Genomic DNA, 12177 nt, shown 5'->3' with positions numbered 1-12177 from the left:
TACACTTATCCAAACGCACCCAATATTTATTTCGCCCCAGCTTTAATTACATATGTCAACATTGAAAATAATTTACAAATTAATTCCCTTGAACTTTAAGCTAAATGCATTCCTTTAACAAGACTCTTTGTAAAAATTCACATCCAAATCACCAATTTCCATGTGAACTTGAAAACAACGTCTGCTTTCACTAGCGAGATTGAAAGTCTGAGTATTTGTTTTATTTTTACATAATTTATTTTTCTCCAGAGTTACTAATAACAAAATCCGTATCCCATGAGGAAAATTCCAACTTGCAGACTGAAAATCTTCCTTTTAAAATTACCTTTATTGCGACAGTCGTAACTTTCATAGAGTTCAAAGGTTGGTTGGCTTTCAGTTTTGCCCCTTGTTTTAACATATGTTGTAAGAAGAAGTGTGCAAAGTAGGTGAATTTGTTTTGCAAACAAACATCAACTTTATAACAACTATTTAAACAATAACACTGGGACCTAATCTGGAATGGATTGTTAGAATGCAGAAAGCGAGGATGAAAGGGTAATGATGCAGAGTGGTGGGAAATTACAAAGATCAGTGCTGGAACCATTTCTAAGGATGCAGACAACAACAAATTGCAATGGGGGAAGTTGCTGATGGAGGGAGGAGGACATTGATATGAAGGACGACTGTGATAAATTACAAGAGGACATTAATAAACTTGTAGAATGAGCAAATCGTTGTCAAACGAAGAGTAATACAGAGGTGAGGCAGCACATTTTGTCAGAAAAAATAGAAACGTCATTTATTACTAGGAAGATGAGGTAAAGGGAGAAAGAGATTTTTGAGTATCAACACTAATCACCAAAATTTGGTGGGCAGCACGGTGGCACAGTGGCACAGTGTTTAGCACTGCTGCCTCACAGCGCCAGAGACCCAGGTTCAATTCCCACCTCATTGTGTGGAGTTTGCACATTCTCCCAGTGTCTGCATGGGTTTCGTCTTGGTGCTCCGGTTTCCTCCCACTGTCCAAAAATGTGCAGGTTAGGTGAATTGGTCATGCTAAATTGCCCGTAGTGTTAGGTGCAGGCTTACGGGAATGGGTCTGGATGGGTGCGCTTCGGCGGGTCGGTGTAGACTTGTTGGGCCGAACGGCCTTTTTACACACTGTAAGTAATCTAATCCAAAATTTGTGTCAGATGTTGGCAAGGTCATCAAAAAAGGCAAACCACACACTAGGCTTTATTTCTAGATGCACAATTGAAAATAAAATGGGGAATCACACTTAGATTACTGTCATTATAATATATTTTTTAAAATAGAAACATTAGGTGCTGCAGAAAAGGTTTACAAGGACATTACCAAAAATGGGTAGGTATACATACAAGGATGGATTGATAGGCTTCGGCTCCGCTCCATCAAATTATGAAGCCTCAAATGGAAAGGACACAAACAACTAGAGAACAGTATAACTATAAATCATCGATGTCAGGTGGTATATTCAATTCACTCAATGCATCCAAGTTGCGGTGACACTTTCATCTTCAATTTTGTAGTCTGGAACTGTGAAACTTAAGAAATTCCAATATTCTTCCAATTACAAGGTGGATCAGTAATGTCTCTTGCTGTTACTGTTTGTCATTGGTTTCCATTGGAAAAATTTGCTGATTCATGTTCAACATGGTTGTGTCATGAACATTCCTTCCTTGGCCATCAGGAGTAGGGTGGAACTCAGACTTGGAGTTTCTAACTCAGGGGCAGGGATGCTATCCACTGTGCTCCATCAATACAAGATAGTCACCTACAAAACCTATAGGGAATGTACAAGAAACCTTTTTAAACTAGAGTGGCAAGAAACATAACAGAATGGTCTGGGCAGAAGTAGTGCTGGGAAGATGTTTCCATTGCTAGGAGAGACTAGGACCCAAGAGCATGGCCTTAGAGTAAAGAGAAGATCTTTTAGAACAGGGATAAGGAGATAGTGGTGAATCTAAAGATTTCATTGTCACTGAAGGCTGTGGAGGCCAGGTCATTGAGTATACTTAAGACTGAGACAGATAGGTTCCTGACTATCAAGGGGATCAAGGGTTACAGGGAGAAAACAGAAGAATGTGGTTGAGAAACGCATTGCCATGATTGAATGGCAGAGCAGACTCAATGGGCTGAACAGCCTAATGTCTGCTCCTACGTCTTGTGGTCTAATGTGGAACTCACTATCATGCAGGGATTAAAGTGAACATTGAACATTTTCAAGGAAGAGTCAGAAATCTTCTTAGCGCTGAATGGACCAAAAGGAAATGAACAGGAAGTGAGAATAGGATACTGAATTGAATGATAAGCCATGAACATACTGAATGGTGGAGCATACTTGAAGGGCTAACTGGCCGATTCCTGCTCCTATTCCTTTGCTTCTATGCAATAGTACAGATGGAATTATTTTCTGCATTGCCTTCAATGAAACAGAGTGGTTGTATCTCAATAAGCATTTGTACTTGGCTACAAAAGCAAAACATCTGAATTCTGTGGCACAAGGAGGTTCAACATTCCACAGGTTGCATTTCTAAGAGCATACCTGTACTGAATAATATTCACATCAATTTTTGTGCTTTTCCCATTTTAGGCAACCCACCACTATCCCAAAATGAAAAAGGAGACAACATGCTAAAGCTTGACAGGGCAGGGAGAAACACAGTGCGAGGTGAATTCCTTCATCACCAGAATACTGCAGCACAGGAGGTGACATTTAGCTCAGTAAGTCAATGCTGGCTGCTTTGAACAACAAAGTCTCACCTTAGTCCTCACACCCTTGAATTTTCTTTTTCCACTTTGAAAACTCTTTTATAGATTAATACTGAATCCTCATCCACAACCCCTTCAGGCCTTACATTTCAAACTGTAAGTATTCACTGCATTAAAATTTGTTCCTCATTTCAACTCTGGTTCTTTCATCCATTACCTCAATTCTATGACCTGTTATTAACTCTTCAGACATTGAAAACAGTTGGTCTTTAGTTACATTGTTAAAATCCTTCATGATTTTAAACACTGCCATGAAATGTCTTCACGCTGCACTGAAATTAGATTAACCCCCAGTTTCTCTAGTCTATTAACATAATTGAACCAAACCACTCCACAAATTGCCTTCCCTATGGAGTCAATTAGCTGAACAACTGGTATGTGATGCAAAGCAATGCCAGGAAAATGGGTTCAATGCTACCACTAGCTGAGGTTACCATGAAGGTCTCACATTCTCAACCTCGCTCCTCATCCAGGGTGTGGCGTCTCTCAGGTTAAATCAGTCATCTCACTCTAACAAGTCACCAGTCCTATGGCCCTCTGAGACTAGGATGATATTACTTAGTGGACCTCCTGTACAGGCTGCCAGCTAATCAGGATACGAATTCACCAAATTTCTTCACGTGAGAGTTATTTATGGTTGGAGATGGAATTTGCCTGTCACAAGAGGTAGGTAACTTCAAGGAACTGAGGACAAGAAGGACTCAAGAGACTAGATTTATTCATTTAGAGGAGTTGGCGAGAAGTTCCACAGACATTGTCCCTCTAATTAGTCTGGATTTAATTTCCCGTTCATTGCTCCTAGGAGATCACAATTAGGGAAGGCATAGAGATCATAGCTATTGAGACATTAGGTACTGAAAATAGCTAAATGGATTAGGGATTTTCTGTTGGTCATTGTTTGCATACTGACTAAACCAGTGAATGTACTGAAGCTGAATGTGTGGTGGAGCTGAGAGTCAATAGTCTGGTAGATAATTAATTAATATTGGCAATATCTGTAACTCCCAGCTTGCATTGGTGATGGCACATTGTGGTAAGTGTTACTAGACAGTATCCATGTTCCACAGATGAGCAGTGGTATTTCTCAGTTCTCTTTAAAAGGATTGCCTCAGTAACTCTTTGGAAATGATGGGGTACTAGTATCTATTATGAGCTTTTATGATACTAATAGACATGCATGTAGGCAACTCATCATCACCAGCTCAAGGGCAGTGAGTGAGGGGCAATAAATGCTAGTTAGGGATGGCCACATCCCAAGAATGAATGGAAAAAGATGCAAAGGAAAGCTGGACGAAGAATAGAGTTATGATGATAAAGTTAGATGGAATGATGGGATAGGGCTCAAGTAAAGCATAAATGCCAACACTGTATAGATCAAACGGTCCATGTCTCTGCCATATATTTTATGTACGCAATCCAAGGTGGAAACAATTCTTTTGCTTAGAATAATAGTCAGGATGAGTTACAGCAATCTAAATAAATAAGCCACCTATCTAGATTTAAGACAACTGTAAATAGACTAGCATGCCTCAAGACTAATAAATATATCAATTATCAAAAAACAGCTAAAATCAATGAGCACCCTTAAGATTCCGCTTAAACATGCATAATATAAAATGAATTGCAGTGCTAATTGATATTCTACAGATCCTTTGTTCAACAAAAAGAAAATTGGCTCCAATGTGCTTGGAGGATTTTTTTTAAGGAAAGCATGTGACATCACAATAAGCATTATTGTTACCAACTGGCAGGATGGCTCATTTTGAAATATAGCAGGAAAGAATTGCAATATTTACAGTTAAAGAATATAAACAAATGTGTCAACATGTTCCCAGGAGTCAAAAGCTTTGATGATTTATCACAACGTAAGATCTTCCACTGGCAAATCAAAACTGAAATTGAGTGAGCTGTTTAAATAACTTAAATAGCCTAACTGCATTTCACAAAACACTGAACTACAAGTTTCCAAGTTTATTGATATCTCAGAAAAAATATTTTGACCTGTGTTCTGTGTTGATAAGTTCTGAAAGTTATTTGAAGTTGAAGTTGATAATTTTATCCTTTTTGCTTCTATGAATGTGACTATTAGATGAAGCAAAGCCAGATGCTACAGTAGTTGGACTTTGCAAGTCATGTGTCACATGCCAATAGCAAATGCAAAATATTAATTCTAAGTAAAATCTTGAAGAGATGGACTTGATATTTCAAATTAGCCCCCACCTTGAAATACTTTATCAATGACATATCTGTCATTATATGGTTGGAAGTGTGATGGATTACTGATGGTTTTATAGAACATTGAACAATACAGCGCAGAACAGGCACTTGTTGTGCCGACCTGTGAACTATTCTCAGCTTATCCCCCTACACTATCCCATCATCATCCATGTGCTTATCCAAGGATTGTTTAAATCTCCTTAATGTGGCTGAGTTATCTACATTGGCAGGCAGAGCATTCTACGCCCTTACCCCTCTCTGAGTAAAGAATCTGCCTCTGACATCTGTCTTAAATCTATCACCCCTCAATTTGTAGTTATGCCCCCTTGTACAAGCTGACGTCATCATCCTAGGAAAAAGACTCTCACTGTCTACCCTGTCTAATCCTCTGATCATCTTGTATGTTTCTATCAAACCCCCTCTTAGACTTCTTTCCAATGAGAACAGACCCAAATCTCTCAGCCTTTTCTCATTTGACCTTCCCTCCAGATGAGGCAACATCCCGGTAAATCTCCTCTGCACCTTTTCATGCTTCCACAGCCTTCCCGAAATATGGCAACCAGAACTGTACACAATATTCCAAGTGTGACCACACTAGCATTTTGTATAGTTCCAGCATGATATTGCGGCTGTGGAACTCAATCCCTTTACCAATAAAACCTAATATACTGTATGCCTTCTTATCAGCACTATCAACCTGGGTGGCAACTTTCAGGGATCTATGTACATGGATTCTAAGATCGCTCTGCACATCCACACTACCAACAATCTTTCCACTGACTCAGTACTCTGCCTTCCTGTTATTCTTCCCAAAGTACATCACCTCACATTTAGCTGCATTGAACTCCATTTGCTACCTCTCAGCCCAATTCTGCAGTTCATCCAAGTCCCTCTGCAACCTGTAACATTCTTCCAAACTGTCCACTACTCCACCAACTTTTATGTCGTCTGCAAGGTTTCACTAGGATCTTTTACATTCAGAACTCAGTGTTACTTCAATGTCTGCAATTACTCAGTGCAAAATCCAGTTGCCTCCTGATCAAATTTCCACAATATCACTTGTGGGGAGAAATACCACTGCTTATTCCTTCAGTCAAGTCCCCCAATTAACACCTCAAGTGTTACTATTCACTAAGACTTCAACTGAATCTGATTCACCAAAATTTTTTTGCAGAAAAATTAATTTTTCACAAGTGGTTACTACTGTGTATATCAATAACAACAACTAGTCAAGAACCCCAGGACCATCCAGGTCAAAGTCTTTCATCTGATCTGTGCCCTTCCCAGTAGATTCAAAATCCATCATTTCCACCATTACTTCTGCAGTAAATGCTACTTACAGATGCAATGTAGCAACTTGTCAAACTTTCTTCAGAAATAATCTTTTAGGCCTACAACCTTTACTGTATAGATCATGCAATTTACCAAAATTCACCTTAGTTAAACACCAACATGACATGGTATGTACTGCCATTCATCCACTGTCACTGGACCAAACTCCCAGGACTACTTAGTTTATATTTTAAGAGACGTGTCAGCTAAATGACAGTACTGCTTTCCAACTGTGGTCAATCATTTATCACAAAGTAATGAAAACAGCAATAAATGCAATCTTGCCCATATCAAATACATCCCAAAATAAATTAAAAGTTGTGTTTTGTATTTTTGTATATTCAAAATGTCAACTTTCGCAATTAAACCAATACATTGATATCATAGTCATAGAGATACACAGCACGGAAACAGTCCTTTCAGTTCAACTTCATGCTGACCAGATATCCTTAAAAAAAAATCTAGCCCCATTTGCCAACATTTGGCCCATATCCCTCTAAATCCTTTCTATTCACGTACCCATACCCATGGTAACTATACACCACCATCACCTCCTCTGGCAGCTTATTCCATAGATGCACCACCCTTTGCATGAAAAAGTTGTCCCTTAGGTCCCTTTTAAATCTTTTCTCTCTCAATTTAAACCTACGTCCTCTAGTTTTGGACTCCCCCACCCTGGAGAAAAGACCTTACTCTACCCGTGCCCCTCATGATTTCATAAACCTCTTTAAAAGGTCACCCCTCAGCCTCCGCCGCTCCAGAGCGAGCAGCCCCAACTTATTCAACCTCTCCCTATAACTCAAATCCTCCAACGCTTTTCTGAAGGTCAAGTTTCACAACATCTTTCCTATAGCAGGTAGACTAGAAACAAATGCAGTATTCCAAAAGTGGCTGAATCAATGTCCTGTACAGCCACAACATGACCACTGAACTGCTATACTCAATGCACTGATCAATAAAGGCAAGAGTACCAATTGCATTCTCCACCATACTGTCGCATGATTGTGACAACATAGCAAAAAACAGCTGGCATTACTGGCCAAGGAATGAAGCATTGTTTTCTATATCATGTTATTTCTTGAGCAGACATCAAACCTTTATTAAATTGCATTAATTATTAACATAATAATTAATTAGTTGCATTAATCTTCAGTCAGCTTGTTTCATTTTGTAGTGCGTGTTATCATTGACCATTTACTTTGCTCTGTTATCTTACTATACTATATGTAAAAAAGCAATGATAAGCACATCATTAACTTTACGATTTCATGGGCATTTAATTATCTTGTCTCTGGAAATTTCTTAGGGCCAAAAGAAATTCAGTGACAGAATGGTTTAGACATATTGCTGATTTATGCAGTGTGTCAATCAGCAAAGTAGCTCTTCTTGCTTTACAAAAATCTGGTAAATTGAGCTTCCAGCAAACTTATGCAACCATGAAATTTGAAATTTCTCTTCTGGTACAGATGAATAACAATGTTATTATTAAAAAAAATGTATGGAGCAGACAAAAAATATTCTGATTACAATTCATTGCTTAACTGTTCCTGTGGCATTATTCTGTAAACTCTAGTTCAAGTATGTGGCAGATCATGTCAAGACACGCTTTCAGGAACTAGTCCTCCATAACCTGTTGCCAGAATGTTCATAGGAACGGTCGAGGTTAATTTAGCAATTGAATTGTCTGTCTTTGGGCTATAATATTTCTATGGAAAATCATGGCTACAAATCTACAAAATACAATTTTGCACCCCAATTTAAGTGTTGGATTACTAGTCATTCTAACACTTTCCAAGGTATAGAGCTGTTATTTTAAAGGTTAAAAGTTCTGTCCCACAATGATCTCATCTCTGTGTAAATGTGCAATCTACTTTGACAGAATAGCTTATAAATATTTATATTCCATAAACAAAAAGATTGATGCTAGTAGATTGTCTATGTAATAAGTGTACGTGGAAAAACTAGTTTTAACCAATTTTGTTACTGTATTTTTTTTACAAAACAAATAATGTAAAGTTCATATACTAAGAAGCAATTTGAATATCCTTCAGAAATTATTTAAAAAATGCTATCATCCTATGCAGTGTAAATGCATACTACTATTTCTAAAGAATTAAGCTCTTAAATATGTTGCAATTCAGTTTAGTGCAATCGCTATCCACATTAGTGCATTATATCACCTTTGATGTGCCTGGAACATGAAAACGAAAGATGAGAAGAATTTGTCCTCTTCCTCCTGAAGGTAATCTTTAAAACTGGGATCTGACAATCCAGTAAGTTGCAACCGTAGAAAGTTTACAACTCAATTAACTGAATAAAAGTGAAAATCTTCATAAATTCTAAATGATTTTCTATGTATTTTGATATAAATGATGCACATTTCATCTGAAGTAGCCATATTTGATTTGAAAAATTAACCTCTCTCCACAGATTTTGCCAGACCTACTGAGTATTATTAGCACTTTTGGTTTAATTATGGAATTTAATTGCTTATTGATATCCCTTTACACTACATTTTTCACTGTACTAGTTTACTTCTGTGGTGGAATACAAGTGATAATAAAGGATATTCATTCATTCAATTCATTCACGGTGGCTCAGCAGTTAGCACTGCTGCCTCACAGCACCAGGGTCCCAGGTTCGATTCCAGCCTTGGGCGAATGTCTGTGTGAAGTTTGCACATTCTCCCAGTGTCTGTATGGGTTTCCTCCCACAGTCATAAGGATGTGCAGGTCAGATGAATTGGCCATGCTAAATTGCTGATACTGTTAGGTGCATTAGTCAGAGGGAAATGGGCCTGGGTGGGTTACTCTTCAGAGGGTCGGTGTGGACTGGTTAGGCCGAAGGGCCTGTTTCCACACGGTAGGGAATCAAATCTAATCTAATAGAAACAAACAACTTGAGTAGACTATTTAGCCCTTCAAGCCTGCTCTGTCATTCAACATGATCACAGGTGATCATTCAACTCAGTATCCTACCCCACTTTCTCCCTACATCCTTTAATCCCTTCAGTCTTAAGAATTATATCTGGATCTTTCTTATGGTGATAATACTTAAGAACATGAAAACAGAAACTGCTGAACAAACTCAGGAGATCTGGCAGCATCTGTGGACAGAAAGCAGAGTCAACATTTCAAGTCGAGTGAAGAAGGTTGACTGGACCAAAAGTGAGGCTAATTGACAATTTGAGGCAGAACACAGGTTGAGTGCCAGAGATTAGCATAATACGTTTGCATTACTCAGAATATGGTATGCAGAACACAACCAAAGTAAACTGTAGGGCTTCACACTCTACATTGGCACAAGACAATTTGCTTAGCATGTGCACCTCATCAACGTATCTCACATTATGGTAAGATTATTATCTCTTTTATTATCTCAGACATCCTCCCCCTATGTCAAAACAAAATATTGCAACTACCTTTTAAAAGATCATACACCCATGTTATCTTTGCTACAACATTGAAAGTTTTGCTTTGCTTTGATAATTTTTCACAAATCACTACTCCCATAACCCAATTTTAATGACATGCATCCAAAGTGCTTACGTTCTTCATAACTATTGCTGGTGTTGGATCTTTTGAGTGTCTGGATTTCCTGGGATAGTATGGAAAGTCGGTCAGACTGTGTGGGTGTGTCATCTTCTTCAGGGTCAGGAGATTCTTGCATCATTTCCTCTATTTCCTCGATGACCTTATAAAGAAGCATGAAGGAAGCTTTATAGCAGCTATTATTATGCATACACAAACATAGTGCCATTAGTTTCCAATAGCAGTTATAGTCATACAGCACAGAAATAGACCCTTCAGTCCAAACACTCAGTGCCAAACGTAATCCCAAACTAAACTAATCCCACCTGTATGCTCCTGGCCCATATCCCTCCAAACCTCATTTATTCGTGTATCTATCTAAATGTCATTTAAACATTGTAATTGTACCCACACCCATGCTTTCTTAAGAAGTTCATTTGAGAGGCGAACCACCCTCTGAAAAAAAACTTGCCTTTTTTAAATCTCTCTCCTCTCAGCTTAAAAATGTTTCTCCTGGTCTTGAAATTCCTCATCCTAGGCAAAAGGCAACTAACATCAACTCTATACCTCTCATTATTTTATAAACTTTTATAAAAGTTCTTCTCAACATCCTACACTCCAATGGAAAAAAATCCCAGCCTATCCAGCCTCTCTTTATAATTCAAATATTCCATACCTTGCAACGACCTGGTAAATCCCTTCTGAACCCTCTACTGCTTGATCATATCCTTCCTGTAACCAGCCGACCAAAACCGGACACAGTATTCCAGAAGAGATCTCACCAATGTCCAGTAACCTGAACATGACTTCCCAACTCCTATACTCAAAGGACTGAGCATTGAGGCAAGTATGCTAAACGCCTTTTTAACCACCCTGTCTATGTGACGCAAACTTCAAAAAATTATGTACCTGCACCCCTAGGTTCCTCTGTTCTAGAATACTACCCAAGGCTCTACCATTAATTGTATAAGCCTTACCCTTGCTTGTAACATCAAGATGCAATACCTCACATTTACCCAGATTGAACTCCATCTGCCATTTTTCAGCCCACTGACCCATTTGATTAAGATCTCTTTGTAATCTTAGAAAACCTTCTTCAGTGTCTACAATGCCACCAATTTTGGTGTCGTCTGCAAACTTACAAACCATGCCTTCTAAATTCTTATCCACATTATTTATATAAATGATAAACAAAAGAGGATCCAGAACCAATCCCGGAGGTACACCAGGGGCCTCCAGTCTGAAAAGCAACCTTTCACCATTACTCTGTTTTCTGCCATTAAGCCAATTACATACTCAATTGGCAAGCTCACCCTGAATCCCATGTGATTTTACTAATTAGTCCACCATGCAGAACCGTGTTAAAGACTTTACTAAAATCCAAATAAACAATATCTACCTCTCTGACAAGCTTTTTCGCAACTTCCTCAAAATAGCTTAATCAAATTTTAGACACATGATTTTCCTTGTACAAAACTGTGCAGACTATTCTAAATCAAACTTTGCCTCTCTAAACGTCCATTAATCCTATTTATCCACAACAGAAATCAGATTCACAGATCTATAGCTCTCCGGTTTCTCCTTACAAACTTTCAGAAACAAAAGGTACAACATGAGCCAAGCTCAAGTCATCTGACAGCTCACCTGTAGATAGATATGAAGCAAGTAATTTCTGCAAGAGGTCTCGTAATTTCCTCTCTTATTTCCCACAACAGTCTGGGATACATTAGATCAGGTTCTGGAGGTTTATCGACCTTTAAGTTCTCTAAAACCTCCTTTTTTGTAATGTGAACTGTTTTTAAAACATCAAAGTTTATTTTTCTTGCTCTCTTAAACTCCATTTCTTTCTCCATAGTAAAAATTGATGCAAAGTATTCATTTAGTGTCTCTCACATCTCCTGTGGTTCAACACGAAGACAACTTTCTTAATCTTCAAGAGGCCCTATCCACTGTTGCTCTTAATGTATTTGTGGAATCTCTTTGGATTATCCTTAACCTTACCTGTCAATGCTGTTTTATTATATCCTCTCTTTGCCTTCCTTATTCCTCTCTTAAGAATGCATCTCCACACTTTGTATTGATTAAGAGATTGAATTGAACCATTGCTTATATCTAAAATAAGATTCTCTTTTATTCTTGACTAGAACCTCAATATCTTTAGGTAAAAAATGATGTCTGCAGATGCTGGAGATCACAGTTGAAAATGTGTTGCTGGTTGATGTGTTGGAAAATGAAGGGCTTATGCCCGAAACGTCGAATTTCCTATTCCTTGGATGCTGCCTAACCTGCTGTGCTTTAACCAACAACACATTTTCAACCTCAA

General features: G+C 38.3%; 1 protein-coding gene across 1 annotated transcript in view; it reads right to left on the bottom strand.

Moving 5' to 3' along the window:
* fez2b (fasciculation and elongation protein zeta 2b) overlaps positions 1–12177 on the bottom strand; it is a 125443-nt gene that overhangs the window by 38250 nt on the left and 75016 nt on the right. Inside the window, exon 4 of the mRNA XM_060831319.1 lies at positions 9873–10017. Within this exon, the coding sequence (XP_060687302.1) occupies positions 9873–10017 (145 nt within the window). The remainder of the gene's footprint in view (positions 1–9872; positions 10018–12177) is intronic.

Source organism: Hemiscyllium ocellatum, chromosome 10 (assembly GCF_020745735.1).
Source record: "Hemiscyllium ocellatum isolate sHemOce1 chromosome 10, sHemOce1.pat.X.cur, whole genome shotgun sequence".
NCBI lineage: Eukaryota > Metazoa > Chordata > Chondrichthyes > Orectolobiformes > Hemiscylliidae > Hemiscyllium > Hemiscyllium ocellatum.
This window is presented reverse-complemented; position numbering and strand designations above follow the sequence as displayed.